Source organism: Petaurus breviceps, unplaced genomic scaffold (genome assembly GCF_028583685.1).
Source record: "Petaurus breviceps papuanus isolate PSGF00001 unplaced genomic scaffold, PetGlider_PUasm1.0 227, whole genome shotgun sequence".
NCBI lineage: Eukaryota > Metazoa > Chordata > Mammalia > Diprotodontia > Petauridae > Petaurus > Petaurus breviceps.
The window spans coordinates 16,862,915-16,884,781 of NW_027185896.1; the positions used below are offsets into that span (position 1 = coordinate 16,862,915).

General features: G+C 37.9%; 1 protein-coding gene across 2 annotated transcripts in view; it reads right to left on the reverse strand.

Moving 5' to 3' along the window:
* Window positions 1–21,867, reverse strand: part of SMARCC1 (SWI/SNF related BAF chromatin remodeling complex subunit C1) — a 190,385-nt gene that overhangs the window by 9,704 nt on the left and 158,814 nt on the right. For both annotated transcript variants that reach the window (XM_069095932.1, XM_069095931.1), the window contains exons 25-26: window positions 18,450–18,584; window positions 8,893–9,154 (exon numbers count right to left, since the gene is read on the reverse strand). In XM_069095932.1, the coding sequence (XP_068952033.1) occupies window positions 8,893–9,154; window positions 18,450–18,584 (397 nt within the window). The remainder of the gene's footprint in view (window positions 1–8,892; window positions 9,155–18,449; window positions 18,585–21,867) is intronic.

A 21,867-nucleotide genomic window follows, 5' to 3' on the forward strand; every position in this document is an offset into this window, starting at 1 on the left:
TCTATGTATACCTGTAAGTATATATACACACATTCACATATGTATTCATAAGCCCATATACCCATATATATATTTCTATTCCCTTCAACTACTGAGAAAAGTTTCATAAGTTACAATTATTGTTTTTCCATGTAGGAATGTTAATAGTTCAACTTTGATAAGTTCCTTATGATTTCTTTTTCCCTGTTTACCTTTTCTTGCTTCTCTTGCTTCTTGTATCTGAATGTCAAATTTTCTATTCAACTCTGGTTTTTTTCAGCAAGAATGCTTGAAAGTCCTCTATTCCACTGATTGACCATATTTTCCCCTGAAACATGATACTCAGTTTTGCTGCGTAGGTCATCCTTGGTTTTAATCCCAGCTCCTTTGACCTCCGGAACATCATATTACAAGCCCTTTGATCCCTCAGTGTAGAAGCTGCCAGATTCTGGGTTATCCTGATTGTGTTTCATAATATTCAAATTGTTTCTTCCTGGCTGCTTGTAATATTCTCTCCTTAATCTGGGAATTCTGGAACCTGGCTATAATATTCCTAGGAGTTTTCTTTTTGGGATCTTTTTCAGGAGGGGATCTGTGGATTCTTTCAACCTCTATTTTGCCCTCTGGTTCTAAAACATCAGGGCACTTTTCTTTGAGAACTTCTTGGAGGATGATTTCTAGGTTCTTTCTTTGATCATGGCTTTCGGGTAGTCCAATAATTTTTAATATCTCTCCTGGATCTATTTTCCAGGTCAGTGGTTTTTCCCATGAGATATTTCACATTGCCTTCTATTCTTTCATTTGTTTGGATCTGTTTACCAGCATCTTGATTTCTCATAAAGTCATTAGCTTCCATTTGCTCCAATCTAATTCTGAAGCAATGATTCTCCTCAGTGAGCTTTTGAGATTCTTTTTCCATCTGGCAAATTCGACTTTTTTAAGCATTCTTCTCTTCATTGCCTTTTTGAGTCTCTTTTGCCAGTTGAGTTAGTCTATTTTTTAAGAAGTTATTTTCCTCAGTCAGGCTGTTGAATATCAGTTCATAATTTTCTCACATTGTTCTCATTTCTCTTCCCAATTTTTCCTCCACTTCTGTTATCTGCTTCTTCTCTATGGCCGGTAACCAGCTCGTATTTTCCTTTGAAGCTTTTGGTGCAGGAATTCTGACTTCACTGTCTTCTTCCTGTTCCATGCTTTGATCCTTTTTGTCCCCCAAATAGGAGTCTAATGTTAGATTCTTCTGTTTGTTTTGCTTCTTTTGCCTGGTCATGTCGCCCCTCAGTCACTTGACCCTTGGGCTTTTTCTCACAGTAGGACTCTGCCACCAGGCAGGGGAGCTTTTGTCCCAAAGGCTGGGGTTTTCTCAGCTGCAGGAGCTATTAGATGGTTGCCCTCTCTGAGGCCTCCACATGCTCTGGCAAGCTGGACACACACCCCAGGACCTCCACCCTAGACTGCAATCCAGATCCAAGCAGATTAAAGCAAGAGTGATAACCCCTCAGACTTGTTGCTTGGTCCCCCTACACTCTGCAGGCCAGGAGCTAAAGTTGCCACGTGGTGCTGGCTGGCTGTGCTGGCCTCTCAGCGGCTTCTTGCCCCAGGGCAAAAGCCGATGCACTCCCACTTACTGGGTCCCAAAGTCCAAATTGCACTGACCTCTCACTTAGTCTATGTGTCGAAAATTCTGGAAATGGCCACAGCTGCTGCTGATCTGGAGTCTCTCCAGCAGGTGGCTAGTCAGACCTGCCCTGGGGCCAAAACCTCTGGCTCATGCAGGCCTGGGCTTGGCTCCCAGAGAGCTGTACTGGCCAATTCCTGCCAGGCTGTCCTCAGCAGGAGGTTAGCTTCTCTGTGTCATTTTGTGGGTTCTGCAGCTCCAAAGTTTGTTCAGAGTCCCCTTTTTACAATGATAGGGGAAGGTGGAAGCCACTTGGAGGTCCTGCTTCTACTCCACCATCTTGACTCTGCCCCGGTTTGGGGTTTTTTTAAAGATCACCTGCACACTGTATTTTAATTATTTCATTTTAACATGATTCATTCAAAGATGATCATTATTCAGACATTAACACAAAGAGCAGGGAAACACTTTCCAGGGTTCTTCCTAAAGGACCTTTTCTTGGTGTGACATATACAGGAACTGAAGGAAGGACATTAACTATTTTGAAGAGATGTAATACAGAAGAAAGGACTTTAGCTTGAAGTGACAGTTTCATTGGCCTCAGATACCATACCTAAAGCTAGAAATACTGGGACTTCATGTAAGGGCTTGAATCTATACAATTCATAGTCACTGCTTCAGATACCTCAACACCAAAAGAATGCTGAGGCCTTACACAGAGCCAAACATTTGTTCTATGTGTGAGATATCTTCTGGGAGTCTCTGCCATCTTGAGTTATAACTATTGAACTAATTCAATAAGTAAGGCCTATCTTATTTTTCTCTAATATTTCTCTATTCTCCTTACTCAGGAGTTTAGTACCTGGCTCGCTATCTGTCTCTCTCTCCAACACCCTGGTCTCCAAGTGCAGCAATATTAACCTAATAATGCCAGCTAACCACAGGAATGTTCATACCGTTGATTGCATCAAATGGTTCCACTACAAACTCACCTCAACTGGGTCCTTACCCATTACAAAAACTTTAATTTTTCATAAATTGATTATTTCATTCCTTTCAAATACTATTCTAAAATCTAATCTTTTATCTTCAAACCCCCTATGTTCCCTTTCACCTCTTGGCACCTAGCAGACATCCTCATCTCCTACTTTATTGAGGAAATTAAGGCCACCAATCATGAGCTCTCTCAGATACTCTACATCACCTCCTCAAAACCTCTTAGCATCTTCACCCATTATCTCTTATTTGACCACTCTCTCTGAAAAAGGAGTAGCCCTTTTCCACAAGTTCCTCTACTTATGGCCGTAATATCATGCCCCGTTATCTCTCCTCCCTTTCACAGAAAACTCCTAGAAATCATCCACCTGTGCTGCCTCCATTTCTTCACTGATCATTTGTTTTCTCTATCCCTTGTATTCTGGCCTCCAGTCCTCCACATTACTGAACTGTTCTCTTTAAATTTAACAAAACTTGTAAAACACTGAATTTGATGACCCTTTTCAGACTAAATTCTACTTAACCCATCTGCAGGTTTTGATACTGTTGACTAACCCCTCTCCTGGATACTCTCACCTCTCTTTGCTTTCCTGACTCTCCTACTGTTCAAATAACCACTCTATCTTTGATTTCATTTACTGAATGATCATTATTCCTCACCTCTACTATCCCAAAGCTCTATCTTAGGCCCTTTCTCCTGTCTCTTCCTCAGTGATGACCTCACTACCTCCCAGGAAGAGTTCAAGCACCATTTCTTCTAAAAAATATCTATTAATATATCCATAGATAAATCTCTAATCCTTTCCCTGAATTTCAATGTCATATCAACTGCCTATTGTAGTTTTCCACTTAGACATCCTAAAGTAATTTCATACTCAACATATTCAAAATGGCACACACCATCTAACCCCCTCCTAAACCAATCTTCCTCCAACTTCTTGATTTCTGCTAAGAGCACCAACATTTTCCATTCTCTGATGTTCACAAATTCAGTCATATTTAACTCCTTCCTAGTTCAGAGATGGGGAACTAAGAGAAATGGGATAGAAGTTACAGAGATAAATTTAGATTTATTAGTTATTTTTATATTTATATTATATTTTATTATTATATATATATCAGTTATTATTATATTTAGATCTATCAGTTAATAAGCATTTACCAAACACCTACTGTGCCAAAACAAACAAACAACCCCTTCCAACATTAGAGTTATCTAAAAGTAGAATGGGAAGCCACAAGAGGTAGTAGGTTCCCTCCACTGGGGGATTGGGGGTGTGAACAGAGTCTATGTTTTAATAAGATTATGGTTTGGATAAGATAGCTATTGAGGTTTCTTCCAACTCTGAAATTCTGGGATTCTCTCACTTATCTCCCATACCCAATAAATTGCTAAGTCTTGTCCAGTCTAACTCCACAATACAAGCAATTCTATGACATGTTTTGAAAACACAAATTTGTTCCAACATTACTGATATATTACAGGAACATTTTGAATATAATGCAATTTGCTTCTGCTTGATTTCTTTCTCTAGAAACAGCCTGAATGCAGAAAAACTGCACCACTTTATAATAATTCATAAGCTCAATGTTTCCAATGTCCATTTTCACAAGCAAACTTCAGATCTTCGTCGAGGTAAAGTACCCTACTTATACCTTCTAGTACAGTACAAACTGTGGGCAGAGAAGGGCTGGTCTGTCCTCTAGCCCTGAGTTGCAGCTTTCCCAACCTCTTGCCAACCTAACCCCATGGAAACTGGGGCAAAAGCTGACTGAGCAGCAGCCTGAGGCCACAGATGGAGCCACTATTTATTGTATTTCTGTATTTCTTAACCACTTAACATGTATAAAATTGTATTTTTTGTTTTTATTAGGTCATTGTCTTTTCTGTAATGTGGCATCAACAAAGTTTTTATTGCTTAATTTTGTGTAGTGTGGTGCTTTTGAGGGAATGTGTATTGTCACAGCAGAACAGACCGTATCTCTCACAATGACCTTCTTCTTTCCATCAACACAATCACCACCTTGGTTCAGGCTCTCATTCCCTTCTCAGATAAGTTTACTGGACTGCTTCGTAATTCAACTCCCTGAGTCTAGTAGTTCCCCTTTTAAATTCATCCACACAACTACCAAAATTATATTATGAAAACACAGGTTTGATAAGGTAACACATCATTGTTGTTCAGTTGTTCCAGGTGTATCCAACTCTCCACAAGTCCATTTAGGGATTTCCCGGCAAAAATACTCACGTAGTTTGCCATTTCCTTCTCTAGCTCACATTAGAGATGAGAAACTGAGGCAAATAAGGTTAACAGACTTGCCCTGGGTCACACAACTTGTGTCTAAGTGCAGATTTGAACTCAGTTTTCCTGGTTTCTAGTTCAGTACTCTATCTACTGTACCACTAAGCTGCCCCCAGTTATATGGAAGAGGTAGATTAAAATGTTCTAAAACCTGATCGTGCCACTCCTAATCAAACACCTTCTGTGCTTCTCTACTGGAGACAATAGGGACTCCTCAACATCAAATCCTCTACAATTTGGGTAGCGCTACCTTTTCTGGGCTTTTACTCTGCTTAATGATGAGGCTTCATCTCTCATCTTTACACCTTTACATTGGCCATCTTTCATGCCTAGAAGCAATCCCTCCTTGAGTCTTCTTAAAATTGCCAACTTCCTTCAAGGTTCAGTACAGGTGCTATCTCCTGTTTTGACTTTCCTGAGTTCCCCAGTTGTTAGTTTTCTGTCACCTCAAATTATCTCACATTTGCTTAATTATATATACATTGTATTCCCAATAGTTCCTTCAAGGTAGGCATAGCTTTGTTTTTTTTGTCTTTATATCCCTAGCATCTAGTGTAGTGCTTCAACAAACATCTGTTGAATTAAATCAGAGTAGGCACTTCTGCATTGGTATATATAACATCTCCTGAAATTTTTGTCTATGGTATAATGTTCACTATTCCCTAAAAATGCCAGATAAATGATACTTTATTCTAATCCACAGTTTTGTGTTCCAGACTGGCAGTCTCATCTCAATTCTAGGGGAGTATTCATCCAAGAGCACTAAGGTGAGATTTTATTATTTTCAAAACTGAGAGGAATATAGTATTAGATGTAATATTTCTTACACAAGTAATAAATTACATCTAAATATGATTTTAACAATCAAAGGGAATTCTAATAATAGTACTGCACATAATACTTTTACCTAGAAGCACTCTAGGATCATAGATTGAGAACTGGCTAAGTCAGTCAGTTTGGTGTCAAATTCAAATAGAAATGGGGCCATTAGGATCCCAGTGGGTTCTATACTGACTTAAGTTTTAAAATGTAACATTATCTATGTTCTACTGTGTTTTTATTTATTTTGTTAAACATTTTTCAATTACATTTTAATTTGGTGCAGGCTGCACTCAGAAATATTGTGGGGCACATGTAGCCAACATGTTTGAAACCTCTGGACAAACCCCTAGATTTACAGATTAAAAAAAAAAAACTGAGTGTTGGAGAGGTGATTTGTCATATATTAAGTGGAAGAGCTAGAATTTGAACTCAGGTCCTACTATTTCCAAGCCCACCATACTTTAAAATTATATCATGAATGACTGAGAGTGCAGATTGAGATAGATTTTTTAAAGAATTTGTTTTGCCTGAATAGGCATATTTGTTATAGGAATTCTGTTTCCCTTTTTTCAATGGGGGAAGAGATGAAAGGAAATAGATTTTATTTTTAAAAATAAGTTTTAAAAAATTTAAATGAAATTACATTATTATATCCTTCAAAAATGTAAACCAATCACTGCCTTCATAAGAAATGGGAACAAAACAATTGGTAGAAAGCTAGTTCTGTTTACCCAGCCAAGTCAGGAAGCAGTATCAGAAAAAGTCGGGAACAGGGCTCTTTTCATACAAACTCAATTCTAAACATTTAAATGGGAGGAGAGGGACAGAAAGAACTAAAGCCAAAAAGAGGCTCAGGTAGGACCTTTTCTTACCAGCCACTTTGCTAACCCATACATAACAACTTCATTATCAAGTTATGCCAGTGAAAAAATAATGCTCTAATCTGGCATAATGATGTGCCCTTATCACACATCACAAAGGCAGAGAAACATTTTCATGACATTTACTTACAGAGTTTCACAATCAAGAAAGAGTAAGAAGTTTCAAGTTGAGTAAAATATACCACCTCATGCTGAGTTAAAATGTTAGCCTTCATGCTGTAACTACCATGTCCTTCTTGGCCTCCAAAAACGGACATTTTACCCTCTTCAAAAAGCGTAAGTTTTGGTCAATTATTTAGTAGATGGATAGTTAACCTGAATAAATCACCTTTGTGTCAATACAAATTTCTAATAATTGCCAGTGAATAAAGGGAATATCAGTTGGCAGACTCATACTGATAGATCCTAAATAACAACCACAGGGAATTAAGAGTGTGTAGACAGGGATGGCTAAGTGGCGCAGTGAATAGAGCATGGGCCCTGGAGTCAGGAGGAACTGAGTTCAAATCTGACCTCAGACACAAAACTTACTATCCGTGTGACCTTGGGCAAGTCACTTAACCCCAACTGCCCTGTTCCCCCCCCCCCCCAAAGTGTGCAGACCATTATTCATTGAGAGACATTTACAAAATTCCTCCCTTGCCCTAGTTTCTTAACTTCTATTTTGCTGACCTCCAAAGTATGGAAATGTCTGTCTTTTAAATTTTTTGGTTTTTTTGGAGGGGAAGGCAGGGCAATCGGGGTTAAATGACTTGCCCAAGGTCACATGGCTAGTAAATGTGATCAAGTGTCTGAGGCTGCATTTGCACTCAGGTCCTCCTGACTCCAGGGTCGGAGCTCTATTCACTGTGCCACCTCACTACCCCTGTCTTTTAAATTTTTTTCCTGTTCTTCTGAGGATGGTTTTTGAGGCTATTTTTTCTCTTACTAGCTACCACTATCACTTGCCTTCATTTTGCTTTTGAACCCTAAAGCAATCTCAAATATAAAAAGCAATATAACTCTTTTCAGAGTAATTAAATGTTCAACATCTCCACTTACCTATCATTATTTACAAAACCCTATTCTGTTTTTGTGAATGACAAAGAAAGCAAAAAGAGGAACTGTTTTTCCTACAAAGTTTGTTCTGTAAACACTTTTTTGTAGGTGCCTATCTTACATTTAAGGGAAAAACTGTGTCTGTCCTTTTTCTGAGGAAGGGTGGCAAAAGGCAGGACCATCTTTGTCCATCTTTTCTACAGAAAATAAAGAAATGGGCAACTACTCAGGAAATACTGTAATCTGTGTTACTGACTGCTTTATTCATTAAGCATATATAAGCTATGTCAAGATTTTACCCTAAACTCTTTACTGCCAAGTATTTTGGGCCTTGAACTTAATTTAAAAAAATAAAACACTACCATTACTTACAACCACATTTGATTAAAACTGAATAAACGCATGAGGAATTTAAAATTAAAGAACCATCAAAATATATATTAGTGAACTTCATATACCAAACCTATTTAAGATAAGAAAACTTATAAAATATTAATCTCAACAAACAACACAAATATTAGATGACTCCTTTCCACGAAATAGTATTTTTTACTAAAGATGTGAGATTTTGAACTTGTTCAAACACTTCCCACATAACTTGTTTCAGGAGCCTGTACCTTTTGAAGGCTTAATGGGAATTTTTTTGGGGGGAGAGGGAAACATAGGGCAATTGGGGTTAAGTTACTTGGCCAAGGTCACACAGTGCATGTGCGCGTGCTTGTGTAAAGTAGAGTAGGGAGGTCAGGATGGAGGTCCACCTTCTCAGAGAATACAATACAACACATCAAATACACTGGTTCAAAAGGAAGATGTTATGATGGCATATTCTATATGTAATTTATAGGTCTGAGCATGAAAATAATTGTAGACAATGTGAAAACAGCTATTTCGAGAGATAATACTTATTTCAATTATTTTTGTTTAGCATATCCAATAACAAGCATCACCATTCCTTTTTTATAGATGAGGAAACTGAGTATCAGTGAGATTAGGTTATCTGTCTAAGATCTTAAGTATGAGAGGAAGTTCTCAACATTCCTCAGAATATTTTACCTGAGATTTTGATTCCAAAATTCAACATTCTTAATATTATCCTATAATACCTCTCACTATTATTACTAATTTCTTATATGATAATGGGAAAGTATCATTTTAGTCTCTGGGTGACTTAATTTGAATATAACCACTGCAAAAGCAGTCAACCCAAAAAATGGAGCTATTTGACTCTTGAGGACGATACAGATTGTTGTCTTACCTGGTTGAGGGGGATGAGGAGGGGGCATCTGATGGTGCATCATGGGATAAGGAGGGGGCTGCTGATGAGGCAACATTCCTGGATGCCCTGGTGCTCCAATTGGGTTCATACCAGGTCCTCCAGAATGCTGGTGGGACTGCTGAGCGTTCTGCCCATGCTGCTGTTGCTCCATTTGCTGGCGAGCCCTTAATTCAGCATATTTTAGCTGCTCCATGTGGAAGTTCTGGCGTTCAGTGAGTAACTGCTGTCTCTGCTGTTCTAACTATAATGACCAAAGGATAAGGAAGAAAAATCACAATGTTTTAAAAAGCAAAAAATAATGTTTCAACATAAATTTCTGAAACTGCTATATTGCTAATCAGTGTGTTAAATTTCCTCCACGGTTCCCAACATCCTATAAAAGGAACCCAGTGTTACATAAAATGGCTTGTGCCCTGCTCCAATTCACTTTCCCTACATTCAAAATCCTGCCTTCCTCTTCCAATTGTTTAGCTGTGTGTATACAGTAGCACTCAAGCGGAAACTGAATACAACAGACACTTTTCTATAGCAAGACCTCACTGAGACCTAAAGCTGACACAGCTGCAAATGCAGCTGAAGTTCACACAAGGTTCCTCCCCAAATCTACATTTGTACAGAGTGGGAGGAGGGGTGGGAGAGAAAAAAACAGAGCAGCAGCCAAACTCGAAATGCACTGCCAAGATTTGGAAAAATCCGCTCAAACTTGTAGCCTTTAACCTCTTGTCCTCAAAATTTCCAACAAATGATCAGGCCCTCCTTCGAAATGTTTGATGTTTCAAAAAAAGAACCCTCTCATAAACATGGAAGCACGGGAAAAAAAACCCCACCAACTCCTGACAAATCTCTTCCTACTCAAACCTGTGATAATATTTTTTGGGGGGCAGTATGCCTTTTGGTAGTAGTACTCTACATATGAAAATCAGGAATTGTTGTCACTTGTCATCCTTTTTTTCCTACATTGTTTCACATGGCTGTGTTTCTCTTGCCCTTGGCCAGCTTTACCTGTTACTGTGTATGATCTATTTGCATCACAGCAAAAACTGCAAGTGGTATAAACAGGACATATCTGAAAACAGATTTAATGAGAGATAAGGACTACTAAATTCCTGTACCTAAGGATTGTCTCATCAGACCCAATACTAAGAGTGGGAGGCATTATTACCTGCATGGGTATAGGAAGCTGCCAAATCTATGTGGAGTACAGAAGTAAAGGTCCTTTGAGCAAGGTTTAAACATTTCCTGTGGTACAATGTATCTTTCTTCATCCCCCATTCCCACCTCAGTCTTTCTTTCTCATTAGTTTCAAATTGTCCAGACATTCAAAGCTTCTGTGCTCTGCAGCCTCAGCAGATACCTCCAACTACGCTGTACTCCCACTAACTACTGAAAAAAAAAAAACATTGCTCTAGTCACACTATGTCCTGAACATGTCACGTTATTGCTGTCTTTATACTTTCTCATTAATTCCTGTAGTAGTAAGCATTTATTTTCCATATCAATCATTTGTAATTATATTGTTTTTTATTGTTAGATTTTTAAAAAGTGTCTATGTCACTTATCTCCAAATAAACTGGAAGGGTATATGGGGCAGCCAGGTGGCGCAGTGAGCTCCGGCCCAGGCGTCGGGAGAACTGGGATTGGTTCCGGCCTCCGATACTCGGCACCCACACAAAAATAAATGGCTGTGTAACCTTGAGCGAGTTACTTAACCCCAATTGCTTAAAAAAATAAATAAATAAATTGGAAGGGTATAAGAATGCTGTTACAGCTTTCACTGAGCATTTCAAAGACGTGTGATTTTGTAGATCTTTGGACTTCTTCCCCATGCAGAACTTAGTGAATGACCATCAAGTGTTGCTGTGGCAAAAGGGCAGGGAAGGGAAAGGAAAAAAAAGCCTCACAGTTCTTTTATCATGAACATTTTGTTTGAAAACAGAAATGGTAGGGACTGGTCATGGCAAGTACTATAGAATACTATTAAAAAAAATTCAAACACATATTTGAGCAGATGGGAAAAGATTTGTTCTTGATGTGGGAGTGATCCCTGAGTCCCCATGCCTCTCAAAAGTGTTTATATTCCTTGTTTCACAGGATGCAAAATTCCACTACATTCATGTCTCACAACTTGCATCACAACCCCAAGTTGATGCGTATCTAGTCTGCTTCAAATTCCCTGGTACTAAAATAGTGGTATTAAGAACACATACACACACACACAAATGTAACCTTTAAAATCTTTTTTATTCTGAACCTTAATATAAAAAACCCCAGCACACCCATATATACAAAACATTAAAAAAGGGCTATATAAGAAACTATGCATCTCTATTTCATATTATTTTCCTTTTAAAAAAAAAAGTCTAAAATTAATTTCCCATGTTACTAATAAAAATGTTTGGCTCTGCTTCGCCCTGACCTTCCTTCTCTTCTATGCATTTAGAAAAATTGTCAAAGGCTCCTCCCACCCCAACCCCTATCTCTTTAACATCATTCTCTAACCTCCTACTCACCCTGACAAAAACCCTTGTAATAAATAAGCACAGTCAAGTCAAACGAATCCACGTAAGGATGGATATTCAAACATATTCAAACACATTCGGGCACTTGAGCCCATCACTAGTCAGGGGTGGGTAATATGCTTCATTAAAGATCCTCAGGAGACAGAGCTGACTTACACTCACCAGAGTTCTAAAAATTTTCAGTCATTTTTCTTTACAATGCTGCTGACTGTATAAATTGGACTTTTGTTTCTGCTAACTTCACTCTGCATCAGTTCCAACTAGCCTAGGATCATCTTTGATCACTTCCTTTGTCATATCTTACTGCACAATGATATTCTAGTACATTCAGTTATCAAAATTTGTTTAGCCATCCCCCAATGATGAGCACCCCATTAGATTCTAGTTCTTTGCTTTTCAACATCTTCCCAACTCAATCTCTCCCTTTTAGGATCAGGAAGTTTGTTTTGCTTGTGACCATTCTCTATTCAAAACTGTCCTCTCCCTCGATGATACACCACCACCCCAAACTTGTTTCATTGCTCTTTGGTGTATTTCTACACCAAACTCTCCCTGAGGAGAATGTGTATTCTAGTACCCAGGCATGGCAAAAACTGACATGGTTAAATTCTGAGAGATTCATCAGCAGATGCACTGCAGGGTCATGAATTTTTGGCCTATCAACTCTCTAAGTCTATGATCTGAGTTAGGCTGCATTTGAACTCAGGTCCTCCTGACTCCAGGGCCAGTGTTCTATTCACTGCACAACCTAGCCACCCCAAAGCTCTTCTTTCAAGACACTTTTATGTGAGATAACTTACCCCATTCTACCTCTCCCTTCTCCCAGTGCATCCCTCCTTCTCACCCTTTTATTTTCATGGAATCATCCCATCATAATCAATTCACACCCATGCCCTCTCTCTCTATTTATATACTCTTTCTAATTGCACTAATAATAAAGTTCTTAAAAGTTACAAGTATCATCTTTCCATGGAAGAATAGGAAACAGTTTGTCCTTATTGATTCCCTTATGACTTCTCCTTCCTGTTTAACTTTTTGTGCTTCTCTTGAGTCCTGTATTGGAAAGTCAAATTTTCTATTCAGTTCTGGTCTTTTCATCAGGAATTCTCCAAAGTCTTCTATTATCCCCGCTAATGGATTATACTCTCTTTTACTCAGTAGGTTAAGTTCTGGTTTTAAGCCTAGTTCCTTTACCTTCCAGAATATCATATTCCAAGACCTGTGATCCTTTAATATAGAAGCTGCTAAATCTTGTGTTATTTTGACTTTAGCTCCATGGTATATGAATACTTTCTGGCTGCTTACAGTACTTTCTTGGGAGCTTTGGCATTTGGGTGTATTATTCCTGTGAGTTTTCACTATGGAATCTCTTTTCAGAAGGTAATCAATAGATTCTTTCCATTTCTATTTTACCCTCTGGTTCTAGGATAACTGGGTAGTTTTCCTTGACAGTTTCTTCAAAGATGATGTCTATATCCCCTTTTTTTATCATGGTTTTCAGGTAGTTCAATAATTCTTAAATTATCTCTCCTTGATCTATTTTCCAGGTCTGTTGTTTTTCTAATGATTCATTTCACACATTTTCTTCTGTTTGTTTTTTTCATTCTTTGGATTTTGTTTGATTGTTTCTTGATATCTAAAAGTCATTAGCTTCCACTTGCACAATTCTACTTCTTAAAGAGCTCTTTTCTTCAGTGAATTTTTGTACATCTTTTCCCACTTGGTGAATTCTTTTTATTAAGGAGATCTATGGTGAATTATTGTACATTTTTTTCCATTTGGCCAACTCTGTTTTTTAAGGAGTTCTCTTCAGTGGATTTTTGTGCTTATTTTACCATTTGGCCAATTATGTTTTAAGGTTTTATTCAGTACTTTTCTGTGTCTCTTTTAAAAAGCTGTTGCCATTTTTTTAAAATGATTTTCTTGCATCACTCATTTCTTTTCCCAGTTTTTCCTCCACTTCTCTCATTTGATTTTTAAAATCCTTTTTGAGCTCTAACAGGAATTCTTTTGGGGCATGTGTCTAATTCACATTTTCTTTGAGTCTTTACATGTAGCTTTTAATGTCACTGTCTTCTGAGTTTGTGTCTTGATCTTCCCTGTCACCAAATAACTTTCTATGGTCAGGTTACATTTTTTTTTGTTTGCTTATTTTTCCAGCCTATTTCTTGAATTTTTAAATTAGTATTAAAGGTGAGTGTTGCTCACAGGACACTGTCCCAAAGTTTAGTTTTTTTTATGCAGCTATGGGGGTCTATAAGTTTTCAGTTTTTCCAAGATGGCATGATCTAAGGAAGAGACGTAGTCTACACATAACCAGAAGCACCCTTTTCCCCCGCTGGAACTGTGCTCAGTGCCCCTGTTCCACCATAGCTACTAGTGCTATTGCTCCTTGGAACTGTTACCAGGGCCCCTGCTGCCCTGGAGGTACCAGTGCTAGTGCTGCTTATATTACTGGAAAGGTAACTCAGGTCCCTACTCTCCTGCGCCACAAGCGCTAGCACTCCTTTCTACCATGGATTTGAGATCAGGGCCTCTGTTCCCTTGTGGACAGCCACAAGCACTAGTGCACTACTACTCCTATTTGTCCTTGGACTGAGAACCTGACCTATCTATGGGCAACGCAACAGGGTTCTCCACCCAGGAGGAGGGTCTAATGCAAAGGGTCCTCCATAAGCACCTTCTAACCAGCCGTCTGATCCCCTTACCCTCTATGGACTGAGAGTTCCTATGACGCTGACGTAGCTGCCTCCAAGGCCTGCTGAGGGAAGGGCTATGCTGTACTGTGTTACAGGACTGAACACTACCCTAGTGACAGAGACTTTTCCTGATAACCTCCTAATTTGTTTTGGACTGATAAGTTGTTCTACCCTGACCTTTTCACCTTTTCTTTGCCACTCCAAAGTTTAAAGTTGCCCTTTTTTTTTGGGGGGGGGGGAAGTTAGAAGGATTCAGATGAGTTCCTACCCTTACTTTGCCATCTTGGTTATGCCTCTAGTGCAGAGGTTCTTAATCTGGAGTACATGGAAAGATTTCAAGGGATCCACAAATTTGGACAGGAATAGTTATTTCAATAACTGGTTTCTTTTACAGTCCTATGTATTTAAAAATATTATTCTGAGAAGAGGTCCATAAAATTTCACCAGACTGCCAAAGGGGTCCATAATACACAAAAAAGTTCAGAATCTAAGTTTAGAAATCTGACCAGATGATTCTTCCACCTAAATAGTTACAAAAAGGCTGTTTCCCTAGAACTAACTTACTTTCTTTAAGACCATATCTTTGCTTTTGTTGCTTATATTTTTCTTTTCATGTGTAACTTTTTCTTTTTAATAGCATTGTGCAGTTTTATTAACTATTCAAAATACAGTAGAATCTGGAAAGACTGGGAAAATGGTCAGGTTTCAAAAGTGAGCAGATGTTCAGCATCTAACAGTTGGACAGAAGCATATTACAGATTTCTTTTACAAACATGTTTTCATAGAGCCAATACAGCATTAACCATTAATCTAACTCCAAATATACTGGAACAGAAAAGATACAAGAAGAAAAACAGGCATATTAGAAAGACTTCAACACTTTAAGGAAAAAAGAAGTAAAAACACTTATACTTTCCCCCCTTCCCCTCCAAAAAAACCACCTGTACTGTTTGGATCTACCTATAAGACTCATCATCAGTTTCTGGAATATTTGTCAGGAGGAACACAACAAAAGCAACACTGGCCAGTTCATTCTTTGTGAGTTCGGGAGGGAGAGAAGCCGATCCTGGACGGCCGGTCAGCTCTATTTTGGTCTCGACCCTGCTCTTCTTTACCTTCTCTCCATGTGCTTATCATTCTCCCCTAAGTGCTCCAGCTTATCAGACATTTCTGCCTGCTGGCCCTCTCTGTTGGTTTCCATTCCACCATTTTACTGAAGTTGTTGTTTTCTTCGATTGCTTTCTGAAGCACTTCCTTCTCATGTTCCCGTTTCTCAAGCCAGCTGCTTCATGACCTCAGCTTCTGGAGACTTGTGCCTTTCTTGTACAGTTTCTTCTTACTTTCTTTCAGAGAAATATCGTTCTGCTTTGGAAGGGAAAGGGGGAATTCTGGGACTGTGGTTCAAATACCTGCCCTGAAGCACTCTTCTCAAGTTCTTTCAGCTGAATATCAGAAGTCATGGTGAACAGAAGAAGACAAAAGACTGGCAGTAGACTCTAGATAATATACAATGGTGTAAAAAAAACCCTGTACCCTCAGTCAGACCATGGTAGAAAACAGAATTCCCATAATAGGAAGCAGTAATAAGGCATTCCTATTGTTTCTCAGGGCAAGGCAGAGGCAGGTACTACAGTCTGGACTGGGGCTGCTCCTAGGGACCAGAGGGCTACCTGTGTATCATGAAGGCAAAGTCACATCTCTGGCTCATGGTGCTTCTAGTCTCATGGTTCTGAGAGAGTTGACTGAGTTTCACTTGCTGCATTCATCAGGATAACAAACTGCAGAGTCTGAAATGGTGCTAGTCAGTCCAGGCTGGGCTAGAGAACCTCCTCATTTGTAACTTCTTCCTGGATTTTGGTACTGCTCTATTAAAACCATTCCTTTCTGATAGTTAACTTCTTTATCTAGCTCCCTTTCAAATCTATGAGAATGCTAAGCACAGTAGGCTCATGTTCTATCACTTTTGAGTACAGGGAAGATTGACTAGGTTGGAAAGTTAGACAGTAAAAGGATAAGAGGAATGAATATAAGAGAACTGGGAAACAAATGAATAAGGGAGTGATTTTTTTACTTGAAGTCTAACTCAGGATGAGATCAGCATCTTAACTTTTTGGAAACTTCTTTAAGAGGGAGAAAAAACTGCCAATCTTTGAATCAGATATTTGACCTAGTCCTTGGCAGGAATAATTTTGGTGCTAATGAGAGTTCATCATCCACTCATCAGGAATCCTCCAATATGTGACCAGTATTGAGACAGAAACAATGGCAAATATCCCCAAAAAAGATAAGCATGTGGTTACCAATTGCAACTCAATAAACTAAAAATTTTTTTAAATTATAGAATATACTTTACATGTTACTCTGAAAAAGGGTAAATTGAACAAATAAACCCAGCAAAACTGAGTATCATGTTTCAGGGGAAAATACGGTCATTCAGTGGAATAGAGGACTTTCAAGCATTCTTTTTTTTTTTTTGTAAGCAATTTGGGCTAAGTAACTTGCTCAAGGTTACACGGCCAGTTATTTCTGGGTGTGGTGCTAAGTATCTGAGCCCGGATTCGATCTCCAGGTCTTCCCAACACTGGGGGCCGGTGGTCTTACTCGCTGAGCCACCTGGTTGCCCCTTGCGTGTATATATGTTTACAGGTATACATAGATAGAGGGCATAGGACCAATTTAATAGGAAGGGATGATACTTAAAAGGTGAAATTAAGAGGTGAGAGAGGAATATAATGAGAGGAGATGGGGAAAGACAGAATGGGGTAAACTATCTCATATAGAAGAGGCAAAGGGAAAATGGTTACAATGGAGGGGAAGAAATGACATAAACACTAAATAGGGTATCTCACCCTATAGAAGAGTAGGGGGGAAGGGGATGAGAGGGGGGATGATGGAAGGGAGGGCAGGCTGGGGGGGGGGAGTTGGAAACACTTTTGAAAAGGGACAGGATCAAAGTAGAGAATAGAACAAGTGGGAGGTGGGATAGGAGGGAGGGAAATATAGTCAGTCTTTTACAATATATCTACTATATTAATGTTTTGCATTAGCTACACATGTAGAACCTATACTGAACTGCTTATCTTCCCAGTAAGGGTGGGTTACAAGGGAGGAAGGGAATGAATCTGGAATTCAAAGTTTTAAAATCAAATGTTTAAAATTACACACACACACACACACACACACACTATTATTAATACTATTTTACATGTAATTAGGAAATAAGATATATAGGCACTGGGGCATAGAGATCTATCATGCCCTACTGGAAAAGTCAAAGAGCAAATGGGAGAAGATATGGGAGAAAGCAAATTGGAGGAGGGGATATCCTGTGGGATTGCTATTTTGGGGTGGTGGGTAGGGGAAAAACGGGGAGAAAATTTGTAACTCAAAATCTGGCAGGAATTAATGATGTAAATCAGAAGTTAAAGCATTTGAAAAATAAAAAAAAATTGAATAAACGAGTGCAACACAAATAAGGAAAACTACTTATCAGGAAAAATTTCTCTATCAAATTTACTAATAAAAGTTTGATATCCGAGATATAAATGGAACTGACACAAACACATGAGTCATTCCCCAACAGAAGCAAGGCCCGCACATAAAATAGTAGCTATCGAAAGAAACTGTAAACCATTTAACAACCATATGAACTTATTGCAAATAATTAATAAGAGAAATTCAAGTTAAAACAACTCTGAGGTTTTGCCTCAGACCCATCAACTGGGCAAAGATGAAAAGAGGCAGAAATAGTCAAATCTGGAGGGCCTTTGTGAAGACCACCTACTGTACTTTTTGCTGTTGGTGCTGTGAACTGGTCTAAGCACTCTGATGTTATTTAAAGAAAACAAAAAAGAAAAAAAAAGTTGCTAGACAGGAAGAAATGTTAAGAACCGAGAGAATAAAAACTAAAGAACCAGGAGAAAGAAAAACTGCAATAACATAAAAGAAAAGAACACTAAAAGGTAGGTAAACCTTTTATTTAAAAGACCATGACCAATATTATAGGGGACAGAAGACAAAACATATTTCCCTCTTCCCTACCCTTTACAGAAAGCATCATGGATTCAATGATTCTCTTGGTATCATGGTGGGAAAATACAGGTTTCAGACTTGCGATAAACTACTAAACATGGCTAGTTCTGTTTAACTACTTTTTAATGACAATTATTCTATGAGGAAGGATATTGGGAAATGTCTTTTGCTTAAAAAGCATTAGTAAAACAAAAAGGAAGGAAGGAATAATTTTACAAAGGGTAACAAACTGCATTCTTTTGTTTGAGACCAATACTAAAAATTACCAGGCTCCTGTCTTACTTACAGCCTCCTTCTCCCTGTCCATGATCGTTTCCAGTTCCTCAAAATGACGGAGTTTAATCTCCAATTTCTTCATTTGTGTCTCTACCAGCAGGGCTACCAGAGATTTGATCTTTCTTTCTTCTACAGCAGCTAGGTGCTAAATGCAAAAAGACCAAACAAGTAAATTAAATACATGTTTGAAATGTAAATAAAATAAACTAAAAGAGAACATAAAATTCTCATCAATAATAATGATTTATATTACTACCAGGAGTTAAAGTTAAGGACATACCCCTTCCTCACTGTCAAGGAATTTTTGTGTGAGGTGTTTGCTGCAAAGTGTGTTTTATTTGGAAAAAAAAAAATCAATGTATTTAAAAAACAAATACAAAAGAAAAACCATCTAAGGCAGTAGCACCCTACTCAAGTGGGTATTATCTCACAGGTTTAATTTTAAGTATACATTTTCCTTTCTCCTGTTCACTTTTTACCATGTTTTATTCTTTTCCAATTTTTAATTTTGTGTACATAAATCTTCTAGGATTTCAGATGCTTTTAGCCTAAGTAGTCAAATCAACTTTTCAAATGTACAAAAATTAAAACATCACTCTAAGATACCCCCAAAACCAGTATACAACACTGCAATGACTATTTAGCTTCACTGTCTGTAAGCCTTACAGATTCTTCAAACTACCTGCAAAGAGACTCCCCAAACGCAAGAATAAATCAGAGATAAAGGGTGACTTCAAGTATACTTCATTTGACAGCTGTACTATCCCAAGGGATTATTCCAGCCTCTAATATAAAATATTTTTTTTTATTCTAAGAGATTATCTTCTAAGGCTGGCCCACACCTGCTTTTGTACCACCTGTGAGCTAAGAATGGTTTTAACATTTTCAAATAAAGTTAGTATTTTAAAATGTAAAATCTTTTTTTCAATTACAGAATGGAATGTTTTATCCCAATAATGGTATTTTGAGAGGAGGAAGAATTGAGTCTTCTTTTTCTCCTGAAATCATACCCTAATGGTAGATCTTTTTTTTTTTTTGGAGAGCAACCGGGGTTACATGACTTGCCCAAGGTCACACAGTTAGTTTTTGTGTTAAGTGTCTGAGGCCAAATTTGAACTCAGGTCCTCCTGACTCCAGGGCCAGTGCTCTAGGGAGATCTTTTTTAACTTGTTTTAGGATATATGTGTATTTGAGGTGGTGGTGATGAGAAGCAAGAGCAGACAAAAAAGAATGGTCTGCTCTCACCTACAAATATCTCTAATGTTCCTGTTTAAGGAATGAAAAACTAGAAACAGTTATTCAGGATTTGAATTTAGCATCTTTGTCTTTAAATGTATTAGGAATTTATAAATGATGGAAGATGAAAATATACATAACAGTAAAAACTTCTCAAGCAAGGTACAGTATCTAAGATCAGATCATATGCACAAAACTCCTAAACTAAAAATAAATAAATTAATTAAATAGGCTCAATATAAATGTATATACAGAGCCTATATCAAATTACACACCACCTTGGGGGGGCAGTAGGGAAGAGATGGAGAGAAAATGTGGGACTCAAAATCTTGTGGAAGTAATTGCTGAAAAATAAAAATAAATAAATAAAATTCTTTAGCTCTGGCCCTCACATTTTAGGGTTGGATAACCTTAAAAATGTCTTAAAAAGTAAACAGGACAGAGAAAAGTCATGGAATTTTCCATTTGAAGAAAGTGGAGCTATTTACATAGCCAGGAAAAGAGAAGACTTGAGGATGGGGAACATAATAGAGGTCTTCAAATCTCTGAAGGGCTGTCATGTAAGAGAGAGAACAAATTTATTCTGCTTGCTCCCAAAGGATTTCAGTAGAAGCAATGGGTAAAAATTAGGGACAAATCTGGGTTTAATGTGAGGGAAAATATCCTGACAGTAACTACTATTCATACTTATATTAAATAGATGTCTGATGAAATTTGTTATAAATTATATTTGATTACAGTAAAATTTCTTCATATCTTAGCATTTAATCCTTGCTCAGTTTTGTTTTTTAAATATGCGAGCAGAAGGTCACACTTCAAGACAATAAAATTTTCAGACAAATATATGAACGAATTTTAGTGTTAGGTAATTAGAAATTAAACATGTGTAATGGGAAAAAGAGGTGGTTTTAAGAAAAAAATATTAACTGAAAATCAATAAATATCTTGGAAGCACTACAGAGCTGGTTCAAAAAGTCCCTAAAAATAGAAATTTAATAGATGAGAAACTATAGAGTATTTCCCCAAATTGTGACAGCTCAGCAGTTAGACTTGAATATCACATCCATACCTCCAAAGTATAAAAGAAAAGTAGTTTGTATTATAAACTGTGTAATGAAAATATACTTACCTTTCCAAGCAGAGAAAATGTACTAGCTTCCCTTCTCTATCACACACACACACACACACACACACACACACACACACCCCTACCTCTTCTTAATAAAAGGATTTGTCCTGTGAAGTCTGTATTCAATCAAAAGACCACATTTGAGGATCTAGAGGGCCACATGTGGCCTTGAGGCCAAAGGTCCCACAGGTTGCCCTAAATTATACACCAGATTAAAAAAAATTGTTTTTAAAAGGTATGTAACTATCCTACTAACAAGAATCACATATTTACATGATGTTTCAAGGTTTAATAAGTACTTTCCTCATGACAATCCTGCAAATTAGGTATTATATCTAGTTTACAGATAAAGAAACTGAAGCCCAGAAAGACTATACTACTTACATTACTATTGCTAGTAAACAAGGAGGCCAAGATCTGAACTAAATGTGCTGGATAGATCTAGTGGTATTATTTCTACTACACCAAAATGCCCCTCAAGTTTATTATGGAGGTTAGATGGGATAAATAAACTGAATGGAAAAAAAAAACAGCATCATCATTAACATGCAAGCCTCTAGAACAAGTTTTGAAAGAAGTAATTTCTTTCTTAGATATCAAACATAAAGAATCCCTAAGTATTTATAAGCTACATATATATGCCTTTGAAACCTGGACAGTCTACCAGTGCAATGCCAGAAAATTGAACTGTTTCTATTTGAATTGTCTTAGGAAAATTCTGACTATCTGGCAAGATAAAGTACCAGACACTGAAGTTTTCTCTTGAGCTGAAGTGCCAAGCATTCAAACTGTACTATAGAGTGCAACACCATTGAGTTGGCTGTAGCCTAAATGTCAAAAGCACATTTACTTACAAGACTGTTTTACAGAAAATACACAAGGCAAATACTCATATGTATGCCAGAAGAAGCAATACAAGGACACTCTCAAGGTCTCTTTCTTTCTTTCTTTTTGGAGGGCAATTGGGGTTAAGTGACTTGCCCAAAGTCACAAGGCTAGTTTTTTTTTTTTTTATTAAGTGTCTGAGGACAAATTTGAACTCAGGTCCTCCTGATTCCAGGTC